The sequence below is a fragment of the Anomaloglossus baeobatrachus genome, chromosome 6 (assembly GCF_048569485.1).
Source record: "Anomaloglossus baeobatrachus isolate aAnoBae1 chromosome 6, aAnoBae1.hap1, whole genome shotgun sequence".
NCBI classification, from domain to species: Eukaryota; Metazoa; Chordata; class Amphibia; order Anura; family Aromobatidae; genus Anomaloglossus; species Anomaloglossus baeobatrachus.
The window spans coordinates 359,830,411-359,856,148 of NC_134358.1; the positions used below are offsets into that span (position 1 = coordinate 359,830,411).

A 25,738-nucleotide genomic window follows, 5' to 3' on the forward strand; every position below is an offset into this window, starting at 1 on the left:
TGTTACTACGCCATTATACTAGCAAAGACTGAGGAAACTTAGTGGCATCCTAAAAGTGGCTGTTGGACTTCCATTAGTGTCCCACTAGTGCAAAGATATTTGCAGCACCTCTGCATTGCACACTCAAACTCATTATTACTAAGCCATTATACTAGCAAACACTGAGGAAACTTGGTGGCATTCTAAAAGTGGCTGTTGGACTTCCATTAGTGTCCCACTGGTTCAAACCTATGTGCAGTACCTCTGCATTGCACACTCAAACTCATTGTTACTAAGGCATTATACTAGCAAACACTGAGTAAACTTAGTGGCATCCTAAAAGGGGCTGTTGGACTTCCATTAGTGTCCCACTGGTGCAAATCTATGTGCAGCACCTCTGCATTGCACACTCAAACTCATTGTTACTAAGCCATTATACTAACAAACATTGAGGAAACTTAGTGCATCCTAAAAGTGGCTGTTTGACTTCATTATTGTCCCACTAGTGCAAAGATATTTCCAGCACCTCTGCATTGCACACTCATGCTCATTGTTACAAAGCCATTATAATACCAATCACTGAGTAAACTTAGTGGCATCCTAATAGTGGCTGTTGGACTTCCATTAGTGTCCCACTGGTGCAAATCTATTTGCAGCACCACTGCATTGCACACTCAAACTCATTGTTAGTAAGCCATTATACTAGCAAACACTGAGGAAACTTTGTGGCATCCTAAAAGTGGCTGTTGGACTTCCATTAGTGTCCCACTGGTGCAAATCTATGTACAGAACCTCTGCATTGCACACTAAAACTCATTGTTACTAAGCCGTTATACTAGCAAACACTGAGTAAACTTAGTGGCATCCTAAAAGTGGCTGCTGAACTTCCATTAGTGTCCCACTGGTGCAAATCTATGTGCAGCACCTCTGCATTGCACACTCAAACTCACTGTTACTAAGCCATTATACTAGCAAACACTGAGGAAACTTAGTGGCATCCTAAAAGTGGCTGTTGGACTTCCATTAGTGTCCCACTGTTGCAATCCTATGTGCAACACCTCTGCATTGCACACTCAAACTCATTGTTACTTAGCCATTATACTAGCAAACTAGGCTGCAAGTTTAAGGGCTGTAGTTGCATTGTCAGGGATAGTTATTGTTGTTTATTCTGCTGTTAATAAAGCTAGACCACCGCTGCAATCTACCCCACCTCTCAATTTTTACTACCACATTTTAAGTGCACAATCTTGTCGCAATCAAAATGAGTGGCAAAATGACAGATGCTGGTGGAAAGGGGAAGAGGCGTGTTGGAAAAGGAAAAAAAAGCGTTTGTCCGTGGGGAAGGTGGCAAAGCTCCATTAACATCTGCTGAAGATAGACCATCTTCCAGCAAAAGTAAGATGTCTACTACTTACCGTGGACAATCCGATGTGCTCCCTTTTTTATGGACACGAACAACTGGAACAAAGGTAGATGATGGCCAATAAAAGACAATGCTTGAATGGATCTCAAGTGGTCCAACAAGTGCCCTCTCCTCCACCTCAACTACCGCATCCAAAAAACACCAGTTCTCTGAGTTGTCATCCCAATCACACTTGCTTTCTCCCAGCTCTGAAGTCTCCATCCGCCCTGCACAGTATGGTGGAACTGAGATGGCTGAGTCTGCAGAGCTGTTCAGTCACACTATAGCCTGGGAATCAGAGGTCTGCTCCCAAGCTACAGTGAGTACAGACCAGGAAATGGTCTGCAGTGATGCCCAGAACCTTTGTGACTCAGATTCAGGCCGTGATTACAAAGTTTCTGAGAATAATGTTGACCCTTATTCACAAACTGAAACACCTGTTGTAATAGACAATGAGGAACATACTGATGACGATGAGACGCAGTTACCAGATTGGGATGACAACTTAAATATTCGGTCAGGGCAAGAAGAGGCTCGGTCTGAGGGTGAGGGGAGTGCAAACACAACAATTGATGAGGAAGTTCTAGATCCCACCTACTCTCAACCCACAGTCAGGCCCTCGAGGAGGTCAACAGAAACGGTGGAGGAGGATGCAACTGATGACGAAGTTACCTTGCGCCTTCCTGGACAGAGTCAGAGTACTAGTAGCACGTCTACAATTGCATCCTTAGCCCCCACTGTGCCTCTGAGCACTAGTCGGGGTGGATCAGCAGGTCGCATGCCCTCTAAGCCTTGCTTAGCCTGGTGCTTTTTTGACATAGCAAAAGATCGCCCAAATTATGTGATCTGTAAAATTTGTCGTGATTCTAATAGTAGAGGGCAAAACCTCAGCAGTTTGACAACTTCTTCCATGAATCGTCACATGAATAAATATCATATGTCCCAGTGGGAAGCTCACCATGCTGCAATGCGGCCTAGCGGAGTGAACCATCCACCGCCTGCCCCTTCCAGTGCATCTGCGCGCTCTTCATCTTCTAGGACTGTGGGGACTGCTGTCACACCTGGTTTTTCACGCACAACTTCCACCACTGTAACCGCAACAGGCAGTTTGCTTGGTAGGTCGTCCGTTGGTTTGGAAGGGGAAACAAGTGCGTGTGTACAGCTCTCTCAGACATCGATAGCACCAACGTTGAATGAAGGCAACATCATGTCTACGCCTGCACTTTCCTCACAAACCTGCATTTTTCCAGGGACACCCTACTCAACACTGTCTACACACAGCAGCCAGATCTCTGTCCCTCAGATGTGGACAAATAAAAGGCCATTTCCTGTGACCCATGACAAAGCTAAGAGGTTGACTTTATCCCTCTGTAAGCTCTTGGCTACCGAAATGCTGCCTTTCCGCCTGGTGGACAGACAGGATTTTAGAGACCTTATGTCTGTCGCTGTGCCCCAGTACCAGATGCCCAGTCGCCACTACTTCTCTAAGAAAGGTGTGCCAGTGCTACACCAGCATGTCGCACACAACATCACCACTTCCTTGAGAATCTCTGTGTGTGAACGGGTGCATTTCACTCACCACCGATACTTAGACCAGTAAGCATGGACAGGGATGTTACATGTCGCTGACTGGGCACTGGGTAACTATGGTGATAGATGGTGAAGGGTCTGCTGCACAAGTCTTGCCGTCCCCACGACGTGTGTGTCAATCCTCTGTCTGTCCAAGTTCCGCCACTGCTTCTGCCTCCTCCACCTCATCTGGGTCCTCCACCTCCGCCCAAAGCCTGCCTGGTCAGGCCACCAGCGTTCTCACCGCGCAGAAGGAATCACGCACCCCTCATTACTATGCTGGCAGCAGAGCGCAACGGCATCAGGCGGTCTTTAGCTTGACATGTCTTGGAAATAGGAGTCACACAGCGGCTGAGTTGTGGGCAGCTCTGAAGACTGAGTTTAATAAATGGTTGTCTCCACTCAACCTGCAGCCTGGTAAGGCCGTGTGCGACAATGCTGCAAACCTGGGTGCGGCCCTTCGCCTGGGCAAGGTGACACACGTGCCTTGTATGGCTCACGTGTTGAACCTTGTTGTCCAGCAATTTTTAACACACTATCCCGGCCTAGATGGCCTTCTGACCAGGGCACCAAAACGGTCTGCTCACTTCCGCCGTTCAACCGCCGCAGCTGAGCGACTTGCATCACTCCAGAAGTCTTTCGGCCTGCCGGTTCATCACCTGAAATGCGATGTGGCGACACGCTGGAATTCGACTCTCCACATGTTACAGCGACTGTGGCAGCACCGCCGAGCCCTGGTGCAATACGTCATGACGTATAGCCTAGGCCAACGAGATACAGAGGTGGGGCAGATCACCCTGATGAAGTGGTCTCAGATCAAGGACCTATGCACCCTTCTGCACAGTTTCGACATGGCGACGAATATGTTTAGCGCTGACAATGCCATTATCAGCATGACAATTCCTGTCATTTACATGCTGGAGCACACGCTAAACACTATTCGGAGTCAGGGGGTGGGACAACAGGAAGGGGAGGAACTACAGGAGGATTCATACACAACAACATCACCAAGGTCCAGACGTTCATCATCACCAACGCGGCAGGCATGGGACCATGGGGGACAGGGATCAACAAGGGCACATGGTAGAAGGCGAAATGTTGAGGAAGGTGCAGGAGAACATGAAGAAATGGAGGACGAACTGTCCATGGACATGGAAGACTCAGCGGATGAGAGAGACCTTGGTCAAATTTCAGTTGAAAGAGGATGGGGGGAGATGTCAGAGGAAGAAAGAACGGTTAGCACCTCTATGCCACAAACACAGCGTGGACTTAGTCCGCATGGCTGCGCAAGACACATGAGTGCCTTCTTGCTGCACTGCCTCCAACATGACCCTCGTATTGTCAAAATTAGAAGTGATGATGACTACTGGCTTGCCACACTATTAGATCCCCGGTAGAAGTCCAAATTTTGTGACATAATTGCAGCCATAGAAAGGGACACACGTATGCATGAGTATCAGCAGAAGCTTTTACTCGATCTTAGCTCGGCTTTTCCACCAAACAACCGTGCAGGTGCAGGGAGTGAATCTCCCAGTTGTAACTTGACAAACATGGGACGGTCTCGTCATCTTCAACAGTCTATCCGTACCAGTAGCACCGTATCTGGTGCTGGTAACAGCAATTTTATTGAATCTTTTCATAATTTTTTAGACCCTCCTTTGCAAGGCCACCAGAGACAACAAGTCTGACACATAGTCAACGGCTGGAGAGGATGATACAGGAGTATCTCCAAATGAACATCAATGCCAGTACTTTGCAAATGGAGCCTTGCTCATTTTGGGTTTCAAATCTTGAAAAATGGCCAGAGCTCTCCACTTACGCCTTGGAGATTTTGTCGTGTCCAGCTGCCAGCGTTGTCTCTGAACGTGCCTTCCTGGGGACTGTTAAGTATGGTGTATTTTTGAATGTGCTTGATGCAAATCTAGCTGTGAAGTGTACAACTGGGGCACAAGTGCTGTCACTGAAGGGGTGGGTGTGTGTGGGGCCCAATTTTTGGAAAAAAGGGAGACTCCGCTTGGAGTAACCCTTGCTTACATTGTTTTTAAAAATGATCCAAGATGCACAGAGCTGGGATCAGGAAAGACTTTGCTACCTACCCCGGTTTCATCCTGGGGACGGTTAAGTATGGCGTATTTTTGAATGTGCTTGATGCAAATCTAGCTGTGAAGTGTACAACTGGGGCACAAGTGCTGCCACTGAAGGGGTGGGTGTGTGTGGGGCCCAATTTTTGGAAAAAAGGGAGACTCCGCTTGGAGTCACCTTGCGGTGTTTTACATGATTTTAGAAGGGCGTGCCATGCCTATATCTGTGTCTCCTCCTCTTTTTCCTTGTCCAGCTCTTTTGTTTTCGCATGAGTATATGTCCTTGTCACTTTCCCATGTGTTTGTGTTGTGTTGTGAGTTGTTTGTCACCTTTTGGACACCTTTGAGGGTGTTTTCTAGGTGTTTTTATGTGTTTGTGATTGCCTGCCATTGTTTCCTATGCGGTTCGAGTTCGGTTCGTCGAACGTTTGCCGAACCAAACTTGAACGAGACGCCCGTTTGGCGAACTGAACTCGAGCCGAACCGCGACCGGTTCGCTCATCTCTACTGGTGACCCAAGGAAGGCTGGTCTTGACCGCTGGTCCCATTAGCCCCAGTGCCGGTTTAGTGATCTGTTGGCTTCTTTCCCCTGCACCTGTCTTTGGTTGGTGGGTCTCCGTGGCTTGGAGCGTCTGTGGGTCCCCTCCTGGTAGTCTCTCATTGGTAGTCGTATGACGATAGCGTGAACCCTATGGGGTCGGAGTCTCTAGTCCTGTTCCCCGGTCCTCCCATTGCTACTGAGTCCCGAACTTCAAGGTCAGTGAGGTCCTTGATGGTCCCCTCACTGTGCAGATTTCATCAGATCTGCCTGGAGCGTTTGCCTGACCTAGGATTCTGTACCCTATTGGTGCTATGGTTTTGGGAGCACTCCACTGTACTCCACCGACAACCACACACACCTGGGCCCTCAGGTCACCGTCACACTCATGTCAGTTCTTCCTCTCGCTCTCTGTCCATCACCGACAACTCTCTCAACTCAACCCACTGACTGTCCACTGTCTGCCCCTCCCACCTGGTCGTCTAGTGGACTGGAGCGGCTTCATCTCTAAGTGGCCATCCATTAGGTCCAACCCTAGTCTGGTACCAGTCTATTGGGAATTTGGGGATAAAACAGGGATTAACTGGAATGTTTTTGCTGTTACCGGCATTGGTCTTCTGGGTCCCTGGGGGTAGGCCCTGCATCTTGGTGGGGATGCAGTACCTTGTAGCTCCTTGAAGGCTTCAGGGGCGCTACATATACACTTTATCACCCACCCATTGCTGACTCAGCTCTTGGGATCTGCTGAGCAAAGTGGGTAGTGCCAAGCTTCCCTGTGGAAAACCTATTGAGAGTTGCCGTGCTAGTACACATATTACTAACATTCCAAAAGCAAATACAATTTGAAAACTAACTAAAAAATGGGAAAAGTCCAATAGTGGTGGCTGAACTTGACTTTTTCCTATTTGACTTAGCTTGATTAACAGGATTCTCCAAATACTCAAGAGCCCTGTGAAGCAAGCCAAAGTGTACAGGAAGAAGTCAGAATAGGCATTCTTTTCCACCTTGACTATTCTCCCATTTCTCAATTTCTTCACAGCTTGTCAGAGGAAGACATATCTCTAATGCTCATCGCTGGAGATGATAAAGTGGTGAGCTGAAGTTGGAGGGGCTTGATTAAGCACCCAACGCGAGGCAAGCACCAGGTGCTACTCTGAAGGCAGAGATTAGGACTGTGACAGCTGAACCCCCAGGGCAGGGATGGACATAGGTTTAATCTCTAGTGTAGACAGGGACCACCAGGGTTACTGAGGCTGACAGCATGGGCAGGATGGCGAGGCAGTCACTGGCAAAACTGGGATTACTAGATTGGGTGAGGCAGATGGCATGGCCAAGACGGACAAGCAGAGTAACTAGCAAGGCTGAGACCACCAGAGACAGATGGCACGGCTAGAATGGACAGGCTATTGTTTACTTAAACTAAAGGGTTTATCACTTGGTGATTAACATTGCTGTGGCTTAATAACTGGTGCACAGGAGTCCGGCACATCCTCTGCTGTGATTGACACCTCACACTCAATGCACAATCTCTTGAGAGCCTGATGGGGGCAGAAAAGCTCATTCAGCTGTAATGTTTTCCTGGATTTAAATTCTTTGAGTTTGTGAGAACGACTGCATCCAGTAATCTATGTGATACACCTTTGGATTCAAAGTCTCTTTGCCTACATTATGTTACTGTCAGATGAGGTAGCAAAAACCTACTGACAGATTCCCTTTAATGCTGTACTCAGAGTTATAGGTAAATGTGGTGCTAGGGCTCCTGTGCTGTAGATTTAGCATGGCATAGTGGTTAACATGAAGTCAGAGTGCAGACAGTGTAGTATACAAGTCTTAGTATTTGTGCATGTCTTTGAGGTCTTCAAGCAGAAGACTCTTCAGATGTTTTTCGTGAAGCGTCTTTTTTATTGCCTTTAATGCCATTTTTGTGGCAGTACTGGGCACAGTTCACTTTATCCCTTCTTCCTTGCACAGTGACCAGGACTGAAATGTTATCATTCTTAATCTTTGAACCCAGGATCTCTCAGAAATTATGTATAAAATCCCAGTTGCATTCCCAAAATTCCTCTGCTAAACCCGCTCTCTTTATATGCCATTTTAACTGACCTGACATAATCGAGAAGTAAAAAATTGATTTTGACTGAAGCTTCTAGTGTTCATAAGGCTGCTGTAAAGTAAACCATTGAATTTCTGTTTAATGCGGAGAATTTAGAATTGCAGCCCAGCATAAAACAGATTAAAATATACACAAGCAAAAAGTAAAAACAGATTCTAAAACAATATATTTCTGTAAATTGTTTCAGATCTAATTTATTGTAATACAAATCATGATAAAAACAAACCAAAGAAATCATGGATCTAGCATTGGGGAGACGAACTTTGTATGGTCACCATGGGCCCAGATCTATTTAGCAGATTCTTTCTCAGATCATTATCACAGACTGTCTTGTGCCTGGTCTCCCAGAGAAAGAGAAGACCACTGTTTTCCCTGAGGACAATCTCTTATTGAAGCCTTGCCAGTCCTTATAGCTATTAGATTGTGTGAAGATCACATTGGAATATGAAGGCTAAAGTACAAACACCAGCTTCTTCCTCTTCATCTGTAACTAAAGATACTTTTTTAAAGCACATCTTGTGGAAAAATTGCACTTTTAACATAAATTTCCTGGGCTCTCCAGAATTCGCTTTCCCAGTTAGCGAGGCATAGCAAGTGAAGTGCAGTGTGATTGGTATAAAATGTAACTGGAGTTACACTTTCTTCTTATCTGGAGAATCCAACAGGGATCAAATAGACAATTTACAATGCCATTTTTCTTAGACAGAAAAGCACAACATAATCCCAGCTATACATACAGATGGAGTCAGGAATTTGTCAGTAATGCTTTTATTTGTGACTTGTAAAATGCAGCAGCAAAGGGCTTTACTCCAAAGGAAATTGTTAAATTACTCAGCTCTCTTACCAGTATGTGCACTGTATATGTAATTAATCCTGGGAATTGTACAACTTAGTATGTATAGGAAGTTTGCTTAAAAAATATCTTTTTTACATATTCTGGCCAAACCAATTCCAAGTTTTCATACTGCAGGTGGGAGAGATTTTAAAATCAATCTTTATGTTGTGTTATGGCAATTAATATGCATTCAATGGTATCAAATGTCCTACAATATCAGCTGATTATGTATGTCCATGCAATGGAGGAGCAATGAAACCAGTGTATGCCTGCTCTGAAACCCATGCAGGCATTAAAGCAATATGACCAAAAGGAAAAACTGTTAAACAATTGTGACATCTGTTATGTTTTTCCTTGCTCCTTATTTTGGCTGAAGAACCAAACATTTAGCTTCACGTGTTATGTTGCATATACGGGATTACCAGAATATGGCATGTTATAGATCAAAAGAGATGAACAGTTTAATTCATTATTTTGTGGAAAAACAATTCCATATGACTTGTAACTCATTATTTTTTTACTTCCTTCTTTGTGTTAAAAAGATATCACTGTTTGAAGTCATACAGGGAAGGCTCTCAATCCCCAAACATGAAAATTAACAAGACTTCTAAGGTAATATTCACATTACATTTTACCCACTCTTCTTTGGCTTCATTGGATCTTAGATGTAAAGCCCGAAAAAGCGAAATTCAGACATTTGCTCTGAATAAGACATTGGGCCCAATTCCTCAAGACTGGTGTTAAGGAGATGTGCTAAAATCAGAAACTCCTGATTCATGAAGAAGCTTTGAAATAAATGGTGTGAGAACACCAAAAGCCACAAAATTTCAGCGCAGTCTCGAGTTGCACCAAGATTATGAGACTTTTCAAAGCTTTTTATGCAGATGATGTAAACGTTTGATGAATTGGTCACATTGATCTTAATGATGCAAGATGCAAATAGACTTACTATATGAAAATTATTTCCAAAATAGTATATGACTCCATCTGTCTCATTAAAAGCAATGGCTTCATCAGTGCAAACATCCAAATCACATTTTTCAAGGCATCAGATGTAATCAAAAATGGAGCCACTGATGAGTAGATAAAATGTGATAAGGCTGCTTTACACACAACGATATCACTAGCGATCTCGTTAGCGATGTGACATGCCCAGATCATTGTTACGATTTGCCGAGATCGCTCATAGGTCGTTTTGCAGTGGTCACACGTACACATCTCACAAATGACGCTACATCATTCAGTGATATATTGTTTGACCAAGGCGGTCATGTGGATGTTGTTCATTGTTGGCAGGGTGTCAAACGTAGCAATATGTCTGCTGCGTTCCAAACGACGAACAATATTTTGAAACTGAACGACGTGTCAACAATCAACAATTTTCACCCTATTTGCGATCGTTCGGAGTCGCACGTAGGTGTCACACGCAATGACATCGCTAACGATGACGGAAAACCGTGACCCCGACGACATATCGTCAGATAAATCGTAGAGTGTAAAGTGACCTATACAGTGAATAGAGATGATTGAATCTTTTGAATTCAAATTTGCCAGATTAAACATATTTTTCAAAAATGTGATTCTTAGAAAATAAATTAGAGGTAGTTTAGTTGTCCTAAAGTAAGGTAACTAATATTCTGAGGTTTCCTACTTGTGTACGCTACTAATTTTAATGTTTAAAGTACCTCAGAAATATGCACAGTAAGAGGTTCTGACTAGTGATGGGCGAACCCCCCCGATGTTCGTGTTCAGGAGACTCGCCCAAGCTTTTTGTAAAGTTCTAGTTCGGGTTCTGAGATAACGCAAACTTGCATCCGAACCTGGGCTGGGGTCTTTAAAATAAAGAACATAGTTAATAATAAACATTGTCATTATACTTACCGATCCTGTGACGCATACTGTAGACCTGCTCAGCCGCTGTCTCCCGGCCGCTTCTGCTTCCGGGTAAAATCATTAACTTCTGGGGATATTCACTGCACTATTCATCACTCGGCAGTCTTCGGCTGTTTTCGGCCATGTTTGCGGTGTCATCAGGGTTCATCTGAGTTCATGAGCCATGGACTTGATTGAACTTTGACTGTCACTATGCGAGTCTCGCATCGGTATCACCCAGCACGGCACACACTCTCCTTACAGGAGCGGGTCGGCTGCATGTATTTCCATGCAGCTGAGGCACTCCTGTCAGGAGAGTGTGTGTGATGCTGGGTGTTGCCGATGCGAGACTCGCAGGAGTCATATGCAAGTGGAATCATACCCTCAGTGTCAGCCTGCTTCTCGCTCTGTATAGACATTTGTCTGTACAGAGCAATGAAGCAGAGCTGAGATTGCGCTCCCTGTGGACTACATCAGACAAAGGATTTTTTGATAATAAAGATGGAGTCTCTAAAGGTTTTTTTGTTTTACTTCTAATAAAAAATTTTTTTCTATGTATTGTGTTTTTCTTTTTACTGTTTACTAGAAGTTCATGGTAGCCATGTCTAATTTGGCGTGCCACCATGAATTTCGGGCTTAGTACCAGCTGAGAATACAAAGCTGGTATTAGTCCCTTTATCACCCAGCATGCCAACACCATCGGGGCTGCTGAATAAGTCGGATAAAGCACCTGGAAATGGCGCTACGAAACAATGTGCCATTTCCAGGGGCGGCTGTGGGCTGCAGAGAATCCCAGCCCCCAGCTGCCTGGTTTTACCTGACTAGCTATCATAATACAGCGGGAACCCATGCATTTTTATTTTTTTTTAAATAATAATAAAAAAAATAATGGGCTTCCCTGTATTTTGATTGCTAGCCAAGGTAAAGCCAGGCAGATGGGGGTTGCAGCCGGTAGCTGTCCGCTTCATCTGCACTGAGAATGAAAAATACCGTGGAGTGCTTCATCATTTTTTTTTAATTATTTATTTTTAGACTACTATATATGTGAGGGATCCAACAGCCAATCTCAGATGCTGTCACGCAGAATGGGTGTCTTTGATTGGCTGTTTGAGTAACCTGGAATCTGCCCATATATTCTAGATGCCAGAATGTAGGGGCTGGTTTCAGGTTACTCCAGCATCCAATCACAGATGCCCATTCTTTGACAGCATCTGTAATTGTCTGCTATTTTATTACCACCAAAAAACCTCTAACATAGTCCAAAAGCGGGCGAGCATCTTCAGATGTCAGAGACTTCACCCGAGTGCACTGCTGAGGCTTGTGTATGACTCCTGTGAGTCTAGCATCGGTATCACCCAGCACAGCGCACACTCTCCTGAAAGGAGCACCTCAGCTGCATGGAAATACATGCAGCCTACCCGCTCCTGTAAGGAGAGTGTGCGCCGTGCCGGTTGATACCGATGCGAGACTCGCATAGTAACAGTCAAAGTTCAATCGAGTCCATTCCTCATGGACTCAGTTGAACCCTGTCTTCACCACGAACACGGACGAAAAAAAACGAAAATTGTTGAGTGACGAGCAGTGCAGTGAATACCACCGGAAGTTAAAGATCGGACCCTGAAGCAGAAGCGGCTGGGAGACAAAATCTGCAGGATGCGTTGAGGGACCAGGAAGTACAATTATAATTTTTTTTTACTAATGTGCTTTTCTTTACAGCCCCTGGACCCGGACTGGACCCAAACTGTAACACGAGCTTCCCAGGAAAACTTGTGTTCAGAACTGTGTTCACGAACACTATGTGTTTGGCATGGACCCTGAACTTTACAGTTCAGGTTCACCCATCACTAGTTGTGACGGGGTACCACCATCAAACAAATGAGGTATCATTGTCTCCACTGGTTGGTGATGCTCCATGTGATAGCTGCAATATATTTTTGAGAAGCCCACATAATCTGTGACTAATGCGATGTACTACAATGTGTAAAATGATGATGGTCATTTTTCGTTGATTCTCGCAAATAGAATTGTTCAATGTTTGAATTTGCCAGGAACTGAGATTTTAGGAAATTTGACTCTAATTCAATTTGCAACAAATCGATTCGATCAACTACACTTCTACGTTTAGAAAGAGCAGTGTCTACAATTTATAAAATTCAAGATACAGCGGGTGAAATAAGTATTGAACATGTCACCAATTTTAAAAGTAAATATATTTCTAAACTTGCTATTGACATGAATTTCTCACCAAATGTTGATAAAAAAAACAAACATCCAATCTACACAGGCAAAAAAATTAAATTAAAGATGTCCATAAATTAACCCCTTCACCCTCGGGAGAGTTTCCATTTTTTTCGTTTTTTTTCTCCCCATCTTCCGAGACCCCTAACTTTTTTAATTTTTCCTTCAATATTGCCATGAAGGCTTGTTTTCTTGCGAGATGAGTTGTACTTTTAAATGAAATCATAAGTTTTACCATGTAGTGTACTGGAAAATAGCAAATAAATTCCAAGTGTGGAAAAAGTGCAAAAAAAGTGCGATTGCATGATTTGTTTTGGGGTATTTTATTCAAAGTATTCACTATATGGTAAAACTGATATGTTGGTGTGATGCCTCAGATCGGTACGAGTTCTTGGACACAAACATTTTTGGTTTACTTTTATCTCTTTTATCTAAAGTGTTAAAAAAAATCAGAAGTTTATCCAAAAAAAAGTGGCACACTGTTTGTGTCATTTTTCGCGACCCATAGCATTTTCACTTTTTGAAATGGCTTATTTTTGCATCTCGAGCTGACATTTTTAATGGTACAATTTTTGCGCTAAGTTTTGATCGCCTGTTATTGCATTTTGCGCAAAATTTGTGACGAGAAAAAAACATAATTTTGGCGTTTGGATTTCTTTGACGCTATGATGTTAACCGATCAGATTAATTAATTTGATATTTTCATAGCTCGAGCATTTCTGAATGCGGCAATATCAAATATGTGTATGTTTTTAACCCTTTAGTTTTGAATAGGGGGTGATTTGAACTTTTATTTTTTTTATTTTTTAAAACTTTTTTTACCAGTCCCCATAAGGGGCGACCAGGATCAGCAATCTGATCGCTGATTCATTTCTACTGATCAGAGCAGCATTGCTCTGATCAGGAGAAATGCTGCGTTGCTGTTACAGCTGCTCCTCTGTCGGGTGTAACAGGAACTACATCATGATAGTAACAGGAGTCATCACATTACCCTGTGCTACATGGCAACCAACATGCTTTTTGTTCAGCAATGGAGTGTGCTTATAGGTCATGGAGACTGAAATGCATTACTTATTATTTTCTTTGAAACAATTGTACCTGCCAATTCCAGTTCTTTCTGTATCTCTCCATGGGTAGTTCCTGGCTCTTGAATACATTTTTTGATAATTGTTTTCACTCCTGTGTCTGATAGCAGGGAACACCTGGCCGTGCCTGGTATAATTGTGAAATTATGTTCATTTCACTTTTGGATTATGGCCCCAAGAGTGATTGTTGGAGAGAATGTTTTAAGGCATTTTTATTACTTTCTGCAGTTAAAAGTTTAAATACATGTCATTAATATTTAGTACCATTGCCCTTAAACTGTATGACTTTCGTCAAATGTTTTTGATATTGTTCCCCAAACTTCTCACAATAGTTGGTAAGAATTTGGGCCCATTCCTCCTGAGAGAATTGGTGTAACTGAGCCATGCTTGTAGGTTGCCTCTCACCTGCCTTTTCATCTTTACCCATAAATTTTCAATTGGATTGAGATCAGGACTTTGTGATGACCACTCCAAAATATTGACTTTGTTATCCTTAAACCACTTTGTAACCTCTTTGACAGTATGCTTCGGATCATTGTCCATTTGGAAAACTCATTACAGCTCAGCTTTAATATCTTAGATGATGTCTTGAGATGTTGCTTTAGTAATACCACATAATCTTCCATCTATTTTGTGAAGTGCACCAGTCCCTCCTGCAGCAAAACAACCCCACAACATGATGCTGCCACCCTCATGTTTCACAGTTGGGATGGTGTTTTTAGGCTTTAAAGCTTCTCCCTTTTTCCTCCAAACATAACGATGGTCATTATGGCAAACAGTTCAATTTTAGTTTCGTCAGCCCACAGAACGTCTCCAAAAATGAAGGTCTTTGTTCCTCTGTGCATTAGCAAACATTAATCTGGGTTTTATGTTTCTTTTGGAGTAATGGCTTCTTTCTGGTAGAGTGGCCTTTCAGCCCATTTTGATACAGTACTCGTTTCACTGTGGATAATGATGTAATCTTACCAGCTTCCACCAGCATCTTCACAAGGTATTTTGCTTTTGTTCTTGAGTTGATATACACATGTCTGACCAAAGCACATTCATCTCTGGTATACAAAACTCATCTCCTTCCTGAGTAGTATGATGGCTGGACATTCCCATCTTGTTTGTATTTGCGAATAATTGTTTGCACAGATGAACCAGGCACTTTCAGGTATCTGAAAATTGCACCCGAGAATGAACCAGACTTGTGCAAGTCCACAATTCTCTTCCTGAGATATTGGCTGATTTCTTTTGACTTTCCCATGATGCTACACAAAGAAGCAGTGTGTTTCAGGTGTGCATTAAAATACATCCACAGGTGGATCTCTAATTATCCCAAATGCAATAAACCTATCAGCAGCTTCTAAAGGCATGACATCATCATATGGGCTGTCCCATATTGTTTAAAGATAGTACTCTTAGCGTATGTAAACTTTTGACTTTGCAGAATAACAATGCCTTAAAACATTCCCTCTCTCTCTCTCTCTCTCTCTCTCTCTCTCTCTCTCTCTCTCTCTCTCATTATTTTTGCATTTGACAAATATAAATCATTTTGGTTCCTAATTGACCTAAATTAGAAAAAGTTTATTCTGATTTCATGTCAGATAGTGAGAAAAACATGCAGATGTGTCTATTTAGATAGTGTATGTAAACGTCTGGTTTCAACTGTAACTTAATGTATGGACATTTATGGTTTGATTTCTTTCCCTGCATGGATTGAATGGGTAGTTACTGAGATATGGTGAGAAATTCATGTCACTCTTTAGAAATATACTTATACATATATATACAATAAATCAATCTGTTTAGCTCCTTCCACTGTAAAATATGCTAATCACAGATCGGACTGCATATACAGAATGACAGGTTCCATTAATCCAGTCCTGTTACGACCAGTTTTGGCCTTTCTGACAAGGCCCTCTTATTTCAGATCTGAGATGTCAATTTATGAGGTAGTAACTCTGGAATGCTTTTACTTATCCTAATGATTCTGAAAATTGCTTTTATGAGACATAAGCAGTCTTTACACGCTACGATTTTGCTACAGCGATCTCATTGGGGTCACGGAATTTGTGACACACATCCGGTCGCTGTAGCGATCTTGTAGTGTGTGACTCCAAGGAGCGATTTTGGATCGATGCAAAAACATCCAAAATCGCTCCTCGTTGACATGGGGGTCCGCTCCCAATTATCGATACTATTGCTTTCCCGTTGTTGTTCCTCGTTCCTGCAGCAGTGCACATCGCTGTGTGTGACCCCCGTAGGAACGAGAAACATCTCCTACCTGCCGCCGGCCATAATGCGGAAGGAAGGAGGTGGGCGGGATGTTCGTTCCGCTCATCTCCGCCCCTCCGCTTTCATTGGGCAGCCGCTCAATGACGTCGCTGTGACGCCGAGCAGACCGCCCCCTTAGAAAGGAGGCGGTACGCCGGTCACAGCGACATTGTTATTCAGGTATGTATGTGTGATGCGGGTGCGCTATTTTGTGCGCGACGGACAGCGATATGCCCGTTTCGCACAAACAATGGGGGCGAGTCGCATGCTAGCGATATCGGTACTGATATCGTAGCATGTAAAGCCACCCATATTGTAATTTAGGTTAGTAGTAAATTTAGATTGCAGGATGATATTATGATTCTATATATCACTTTATTATATATGTGTTATTAACAAAAAGTTATTTTTTTTTTTGCTTTTTGCATTTTGTTTTTAAATATTTTTCAACAAGAAATGAAGTGATTTTATATATTTTTATTTTAATGTTTATTTTTTTTTTTAATACAACATTTTTCTTTGTACTTTTTGTTTCTTTCCACTATAGTACTGGAATACAGTGATTTAATCGTTAGCATAATACATTACATTTCTATTTCTGTATTGCAGTGCATTTTACCTGTCAGTCTCACGTGGGTTCTGCCTTTGGCAGCGAACAAATGATAATTTATGCAGATGTCAAATTTTGGGTTCAAGCTATCAAAGTACCAACCAGCACGCTTACGATGCCACTTCCTGCTGTCAATCATCTACTGACTGTTATCTGGAAGACATGATCTGCCACGGGCATGGACTGCCATTGAAGCAGTGTGAACTGTAATGTAAAGTTGATAGGTGGTGGTCATAAGGAGAGCACTGCTGCTGAGCTCACTCCATATCCATGCTTTACATGTGGGAACAGGTAACTAGAAGATTACATCATTTGATGTTTCTTTCACAAAACTCTTCTAGTCACCTAACCACTGCAGCCAATCACAGGTTTCAGAGGTGATATTTGGATGGAAATAAACAAGTCTTCCAGAGGGCCATGCACTAAATCCACAGAGTTAATTGAAAGTAAGCATGCCTGTGTTTGTTATTTTGATAAGTTCCATTCCTTAGATTTTGTCTTCAGTGTCAGACAACCCTTTTAAACAGATTTCCTAGATCTGATGAAGTTAGTGTATTTACTGTGCAAATCCCTGTAATAACAGCTATAGAATTCAGACATAAAGATGAGCTTTTTATGAGTCTGGCTATCAAATGAAATAGCTCAATAATCCATATTTATTCAGCCTCTACCCACCCTGCAGAACTGACAGTTGCATCTTTCAATGAGCAGTGTTAGATATCAGCAGTATGATGATAGAAGACAACGAGGGACTGTAAATCCAGTTAGTGGGGAAGAAGCATTTAAAGTTTCATAAAGGATAATACAGATTATTTGAGGATTTTCAAAGTAAATGCAGCATCCTTATGAAGGTTGCAAGATCTTTTCAGTAAAGTATTCAGTTTATATGGTGTAATTGGGCGTCATATTTTTAATGATATCTTTGACCAGGGTTTTTTCACCTCAATGATGGTTGTTTTCTTTTTGTTTTGCTATAATCCAAGCATATCCTAAAGAAAGTCTAAGTTGGTCTGAATCCACCCCTCTTCTTATTACTTATGTTACCAATATTTTACATTGCAACTGTTTCAATCGGTTGTTGTTCAACAACACATATATCAAAAAGTGCTATATTCCAGTGCAACAACAACATAATTGTATTGATTTATTGATAATCATGATCCAATCATCTTGCAACAGGCACAAATATTTTAAAGGGGTTGTTCGGCCTTAGGGTACACGTCACTCTGTGACTGCAGACTTGTAAATCCTCACAGGGCGCACACTCTAGTGCTGGCGCTGAGAGCAGCGGGCTCATGACAGCAGGTTTGCCATCTGCATATAGGCGGTCTGTTGCCTATTAGATGAGAGCTGCCTAAATGAAATATCTAGCCGCAATGTGGCAGAAAGTATGTTAATTGCAATGACTGCAGACTGTAACCCAAGGCCAGACAAACTCTTTACGGCAAATGAGTCAGCTTTAACTTCAGAAAACACAATTTACATCCTAATACGAATGAATAAGATCAACAATAAGATGATAGCTGCATGGAATTATAAGACATAAAAGCAGTAACTTAATTTTAGTAAATATAGTATAGTTAATGAATTATACTATTAAACTTCTTTAAGCAATCTGACTTACCATAAATTCTTCTAAGGATTGATAGGTTTTCCCTCGAAATTCACAGTAATTTTTCTTTTCTTTACACTGGGGGCAGCACTGACTGTTGTCAACTTGAATACAACGTGGGTGTAACCTTGGGCACTCTGGTTGAATGCAAAGGGGCCCTTCTTCTGTGCAACGACATGGGCAGGCTGAAGGGCCAGGTGTAAATTTTTCCCCAATGGCATATACAAAACCACTTTCATCCACGCAACCTTTCCCCCGATAATCTGGGTAGGCATATTCCTCTAGAGCTTCCTGTGTTGTTGAAATATCCAGAAGAGATGCTTCTTCACCAGGCTGGTCTTGAACCACATCCGATTGCATTTGTGTAGCAGTCCCTGATTTAGTACTCATAGTCTGAGTAGTCAAAATTAGTTTTTGTCTAGTCAAAAAATCTTTGTTTAAAATAGTTTTGTTAGCTGAATTTTTCCAGTTTTTCATAGATTCATCCTTTTGAATTTTGTTCTCATTTACTAAACCAAAATTGGTTTGATTCTGAATGTGTTGAACTGTATAGTCCCTCTTTTCTTGACTGTTTTTCAATTGTTCGTGCCCCTGTGTCTGTGTAAGATTCTGGACACGTAAGGTAGGGTTGCATAGGGCAACCATGAGGCAACATGTTACAAGAAGAGAGCTGGAAAGAGCTCCAATTGCCATTACAGCGGAGCTTGGCATTTCCTAGCACAACACCAGGTCTGAGCTCCTTCATTCAATGTTGATGGGTGGCTTGAAATTCAAGTCTCTGCATGATATAAAAGTTTATGTTTAGTTTATTTATTATCATATAGATTTATTGTCATCAATGACAAATTTAAAAATTCTATACTGTAAAGCTAAAGCGCTAAAACATTAACATAATCCATGCATAGAGCAATGAGCTTTAACGTGTCAACTTGCCCTCTTTTTACAAAACATTTCAGTAAATTCTTCTCAGTTCTAGTAGCTATTTCTACAGTATCAGAGAGTACACTGCACACTTTCTTTATGGTGCAAGTGTGGAGAATTCAATTTGTACAACAAATATATCACAACACTTATGAAAATGATAGCAAAGTACATCTTGGTGCTGTAGAGACAATACATATATTTCAAGTTTTGAACGTCCAATGTCTGAATGTCATTAAAATAAAAGAAAATTATAGGATATTAAAAATGGAATAGATTGTGAACATGTAGAATATATAGATTATATACAGTACGTAAATACAAATTAATATGAAATCTAATCCCTTATGGTGATTGCCTTATGTCAAAAGCAAATATATAGGGCAGTATAAAAGGCATATGTGTGGCTCCCCTGAGTGTCAGGTGCCACAGGATACTGCATTTAACCCCGGATTCCTGGAAGACTAATGGCGGTAAAAAACATCCAAACACTCACATCCACGCCCTTTTTCCTCAGACTGGGGAACAGGCTAGCGATGGAACTGATGGATGGTCACCTATTGGTCAGGACTCATCCAATCCACTAGTCAGAAACCTGGGATGAGAATGGGCTAGTCAATGATGTGGATGGGAGACAGACATATTGTCAGACAGTAAAGGGGGCTTTACACGCTGCAACATCGCTAACGATATATCGTCGGGGTCACGGTGTTTGTGACGCACGTCCGGCATCGTTAGCGACATCACAGCGTGTGACAGCTAGGAGCGACAATCAACGATCGAGAAAACAGCAAAAATCGTTGATCGTTGACACGTCGCTCTTTTTCGTATCTGCGGCACCACACATCGCTGTGTGTGACACCGGAGGAACGACGAACATCATCCTACCTGCGTCCACCGGCAAAAGAAGGCGGGAAGGAGGTGGGCGGCATGTACCGACAGCTCATCTCCTCCCCTCCTCTTCTATTGGATGGCCATTTTGTGACATCTCTGTGACGCCGAACGCACCTCCTCGTTGAAGCAGGGATTGTTCGGCAGCAACAGCAACGTCGCTGAATAGGTATGTGCGTGTGATGCTGCCGTAGTGATATTGTTAACTACAGCAGCGATCACCACATTTCACACGAACGATGGGGGCTGGTGCTATCGCTCGCAACATCGCTAGCAATCGCTAGCGATGTCGCAACATGTAAAGCCCCCTTTAGTCGGAAGATGACCAGTCAGTAAGACATCCAGTCAGTCAGAAGTCGGTGTTGAGACAGAGAGTGGGAAGTGACTTATTGGGTTAAAGGAGTACAGTTGCCAGGGAGAGTACAGTGTGAATGCTCACTGGAACGAGAACCGGTGGGGTGCAGAGCCCTAGAGTTCAGGAAGACACTTCAAGCTCACCTGATAAATCTGCCCAGTGAGGGAATCATCAGGGTTCCTCACCAATGGGAACAGAGGTCTGACCCAAGAGAGGTTCAAGCTGCCTGCCGTACGGACCAGGACTGTGACAACAGGAGGGGACCCCAAAATGCTTCAGGCCAAGGGGACTCACCAACTACAGACAGGTGCATGGTAGTAAAGATCACCAGGTCACCATACCGGCACTGGGATCAAGGGAATACCGAATCACTTGAGGCCCAGATTGGTAGAGAGATAGTCAGCAAAGCAAAAGGTACTAAACAATTGTGGTCACAATTAAAATGTAACTTTTAATATCTAAGTTAAAAATTTTTCTTATACCACACAACATAAACGGTTGTAAAACCAACCAAAAATTGGAGCTAATGTTTAGGCTCCTATCATTACCCAGTTAAGGACACTGTATATCCGGTAGTAATAACCCTACCGGAATAACACCCGTTGAGACAAAAGAGAAAGCTGTCCCGTATATGATGTATATGTTAGTGATCCACAGCACGAATATACATTCAGCAGGAGTAACCCCACCAAAATAACAATAATTGAGACCAGAGTGTTACTGTCTCATAAATAGTATGTACAATCTATAATCCACAGCGATAATTAACCATAATAAGGTCTCACTGTAAAGAATGAAGCAAAAAATTAGTTGTCCAGTAACAGGGGGGGGCCAATCAGCCTCACAATACCCCTTAGCTGGCAACAATCTGACCTGATACTTTCTTAGACCTCCCGACACGTTTCTTAATTTATCTTAATCCTCAGGGGACTGTGGTCAAGAAATTACAGCTGCAAAGATAAACAGTATAATCAGACTAAAACAATGCAAAGATTCACTAAAGAGTTCGCAGAGCATTCTCAAAAGGATCTCCTACCTACCTTCATTAAGAAGACGGACATCCAACATACTGTGTCCGGGCTGGCATAAAGCACTAGGCTTTCAAACTTGCCGCCCTTAAAAATCCTGTGGGCGGAACGCCGCACTTATCATAATTACCACCCCCAGACCAAGGGCAGCATCCCCCTACCAAGACTGATCGGCCGTAGGCCAATGATCAGAGAGGTGTGACGCCCACCAAGGTGTCTAACCACAACAGGTGGTGGACGTCACACAAGCCTCGCCCTTAGGGACCAATCAGCGCCAAAGACGGAGAACCGTCCCTCAGTGACGTCCCCGCATATGGCGATCATGTGATCCATGACATCATGCCGGCACCGCCCATCTCATTATTGCTCGTAGTGCCATGTGACCGGAACTACACAGAATTACCCGGCGCACATAGCGGTCATGTGATCCGCTCATGTGACATCAAGCCGGCGCCACCCATCCTGTCTTTTACCACAGCGCCACGTGACCGGAACCGCGTGGAATTACCCGGCGCACATCCGGGCGCATGACACAGCACCGAACCAGGACGTCACTAAGGCACCACCCATTTCCGTATCACATGACCGGTCACAAGGACCGCTGTCACAGTGTACATAGAACGCCCATAGCTATGATAGAACCGGAGCCGTATATACAGTTTACGCCCACCTAAACATTATCTGGGCTAAAAGCTTGCCACATAAGAATCACTATAATGAGAAGGTGCTATGATGTTTAAAAAGAGGGCATGGCATGTAAAATGAGCTTGGCGGGGGGGGGGTTGGATTAACGTTTGTAATGTAGGGAGGAATTGAAAATACTAAAGCTGTCCTAAATAACACAAGGACACACAAATTGGATTCAGGCAGGCACCCACAATAGGTACAGACGACACGGACACGAGGCAAGTGGCAAATAAAATACCCATACAGGGGTTTAACAGGGAAGGGGAGGGGGGAATTTTTATTCAAACGGGATGTTCATGTAAGGGCCCCCTGTAGTAATCCCTACTCAGCCCTATCAATACGCTACCTACCTACGGAGTGTAACAACACCTTAAAGTACCGGGTGCCCCCGCTCCACGGTGGCTATCCCTGAGAGTCCCTAACATGGCCCTAGGTACTACAGGAAGCACCCAAAAGTAAGTGTCTCATTAAGGCCCAACGGTGTCTGGGTCTTCAATGTGTAAATCCATTTACACTCCCGTTGGAGGATCAACCGATCCCAATCCCCACCTCGGGTCGGATAGTTTATGAGATCGATCCCCATGAAGGTCAAACCTGAGATGTCACCATTATGCATAACTTCCATATGTTTCGCTAGGGGGGTATCCCTCTTGTTGGCTATATCTCTGAGGTGTTCCCCCACCCGTCTGCTGAACTCCCTCCTCGTCTTGCCTACATATTCAAGTCCACAGCCACATCTCGCTTTGTAGATAACGCCCTTCGAGCGACAGTTTATAAAATTCCTGATGTCAAAGGAATGACCAGTAACCGACCTAGAGAAGGTCCTTCCGGTCTCAATGTGCGGGCATGCAACGCACCCCTTACATCTAAAACACCCCCTAAGCTCAGTTCGTAGCCAAGTGTTCTCTTTCGGGCGAATGAAGTGGCTGTGGACTACCCTATCACCGATAGAGCGGCCCCTCTTATAAGTGCACTTTGGATGGCTTCCTACCACATCACCAATGTCCACGTCCATTCTCAGGATTGGCCAATGCCGTTCCAGAATCTTGCGTATTTCGGCGGACCCATTGGTGAAGGTAGAGATAAAACGAAATTTACCGTCCATTGTCTCATTCTTTTTGTGCGAGGGGACTAATAAGCTAGATCTTTCCCTAGATTGTGCCGCTTGGTAGGCTTTCGAAAGGACGTGATCCGGGTATCCCATTTCCCTAAACCGATTGCGTAGATCTTCCGCTTGTCGGGAGAAGTTTAAGGGGGTAGAACAGTTCCGTCGTGCCCGCAGATACTGTCCCTTGGGGATGCCTGCCCTAAGAGGTAGAGGGTGATTACTCTCCCAGCGTAGAAGTGCATGGGAGGAAGTGGGTTTATGGAATGTGTTGGTCGTTAAGGTTCCATCAACATTTTTTGTCACCAGAATGTCCAAAAAGATAGCTCTCTCTCATCACATTGGGCTGTGAAGCCCAACCCGAGAGGATTGTGATTGATCTCGGAGACAAATTGTAAAAACGTCTCCTTGGTACCCCGCCATAGCACGAACACGTCGTCTATGTAGCGGGTCCATAGCACAATCCTGTCCAAATCATAAGGGGAATCCTCCCCAAAAATAAAGTTCTCTTCCCACCAACCCAGGAGCAAGTTGGCATAAGATGGTGCACATGGACAACCCATGGCCGTGCCCCTGAGTTGGTGGAAGAAGAACCCGTCAAAAAGAAAAAAAAATTTCATGAGACAGAAAGAGAGCAGTCTGATTAAACACGCATTATGTCTCGCGAAGTGACAGCCGCGCCCCTTCAAAAAATATTCCACCGCTCTCAATCCATCCTCATGCACGATCGAAGAGTACAAAGCCTCCACATCAACCGAGCACAAGATGGTATCGTCATCCAGCACCACATCTTCAATCTTCCTCAAAAAATCCGTCGAATCCAAAGTGAATGAATTCAAGGCACTCACAAAAGGTTTGAGGATATGATCAAGATAGGTGCCAATGTTCTGACAAAGGCCTCCCACCCCAGACACAATTGGTCTGCCTTTAAGGGGTGCGAGGCCTTTATGAACCTTGGGGAGACAATAAAAAGTGGCCAGTGTAGGATGCGGAGGAAAAAGGAAATCATATTCATTTTTGTCTATGAGTTTGGCTTCCAAACCTTCTGATAGAAGTACTTTAAGTTCTGCTTTAAGTTCATTGAGAGGGTTGTTTTTCAATTTCTTATAGTTACTGTTGTTATCAAGAATAGTCAAACACATATTCCTATAGTCCTCCAAGTCCTGTACCACTATATTGCCCCCTTTGTCTGAACGTTTTATTATGATCGAGCGGTCTCGTTCCAGGGTCTGCAAGGCCATCACTTCTGATCTGGTCAAATTAAACATTTTGCGTTTTTTCTGGCGGGCCAAATTTTCAAAATCCATTGAGACTTGCTCAACAAAAACATCTATCGTGGACTGATCAAACAGATTAGGAGGCATACGGCTGCTTTTGTTCTTAAGAGAAGTAAACGGACCTTCGCCACAAAGGATTGGGTCTACGTCTGACAAATGGTAAAGCAAGCGTATGTCTCCCAAAAGGGCCTCAGGTACCCCCAATTCTTTACTAGTGCGTTTTTCTTAACAAAATGTTTGTGCCACTTCAGCTTCCTAGCAAATAAATGTAGGTCTTTAATACTATCAAATAATTGGAAGTCTGAAGTGGGAACAAAGGAAAGACCTTTGCTCAGCACGCACATCTCCTCGGCAGTCAAAGCACGTGAAGATAAATTCAGGACCTGTGGTTGTCTGTCTGATTGGACGGGCGCGATTGGCTTCTCAGGTAATACCCCTGGTCTAAAAAACACACTCCTGAGTTGTCGTTATAAAACCCCCTACCCCTTCCTCTCCCTCCTCTACCACGCTGCCTTCCTCTAGAGTTCTTGTTACGTTTTTCACTATCCGAGGCCTCAGTATCAGTCAAAGAAAAGTCAGTTTCAAGACCAGCAGGAGTATTCCTGGAGGTGGAAAAAAGGTATGCCCTCCTATCCTTGAATTCCTGCAGGTCTCGGACGAAATATCTATGCTTGCGTTCCTTTAAGTGATACTATACCCTCTCCAATTGACCCTGTAGAGATGCTTCCTTAGAGGAAAAGTCCGGTTCACTGGAAAAAATTTTTGTAATTTCAATCTGCTCCTTCAATTGAGTTGAAAGAACAGATAGTGTGGATCTCTCTTCCTCCAATAATAACTTCATAAACTGTACAGAGCTATTGGTGGCCTCTCTCTCCCATTTATCCAACAGCGTAGAGTTCTTATATCTGAGGCCTGGAAGAAGGGAAATTCTAAGATGGCGAGGAACAATGTCAGATTTTATATAATTTTCAAGACTCTGAACCTCCCACCAGGACGTAATTTAATTTTTATATACTCTAGTGAGCTCTTTGAAGGCAGCAGTGTAGGTAGGAGTGTATTTGGGTTGCGAGAAATCTTTCTCCGAAAAAATATCCTTGGCCTCGTGTGCCCAGTTACCCATATCGAGGCCAGTTGTGAGAAAGCCTGCCATTACAATAAATATGAATAGAATAAGGATGTGTCGTTGCTTACCAATTAATCAGATAGTCAGCAAAGCAAAAGGTACTAAACAATTGTGATCACAATTAAAATGTAACTTTTAATATCTAAGTTAAAAAAAAT

The 25,738-nt window shown here is 43.3% G+C and overlaps 1 protein-coding gene across 3 annotated transcripts in view; it reads right to left on the minus strand.

The window, feature by feature from the left end:
* VWC2 (von Willebrand factor C domain containing 2) overlaps window positions 1-25,738 on the minus strand; it is a 2,156,493-nt gene that overhangs the window by 1,975,699 nt on the left and 155,056 nt on the right. For all 3 annotated transcript variants that reach the window (XM_075316551.1, XM_075316550.1, XM_075316552.1), the window contains exon 2: window positions 18,206-18,971. In XM_075316551.1, the coding sequence (XP_075172666.1) occupies window positions 18,206-18,904 (699 nt within the window). In that variant the 5' untranslated portion in view covers window positions 18,905-18,971. The remainder of the gene's footprint in view (window positions 1-18,205; window positions 18,972-25,738) is intronic.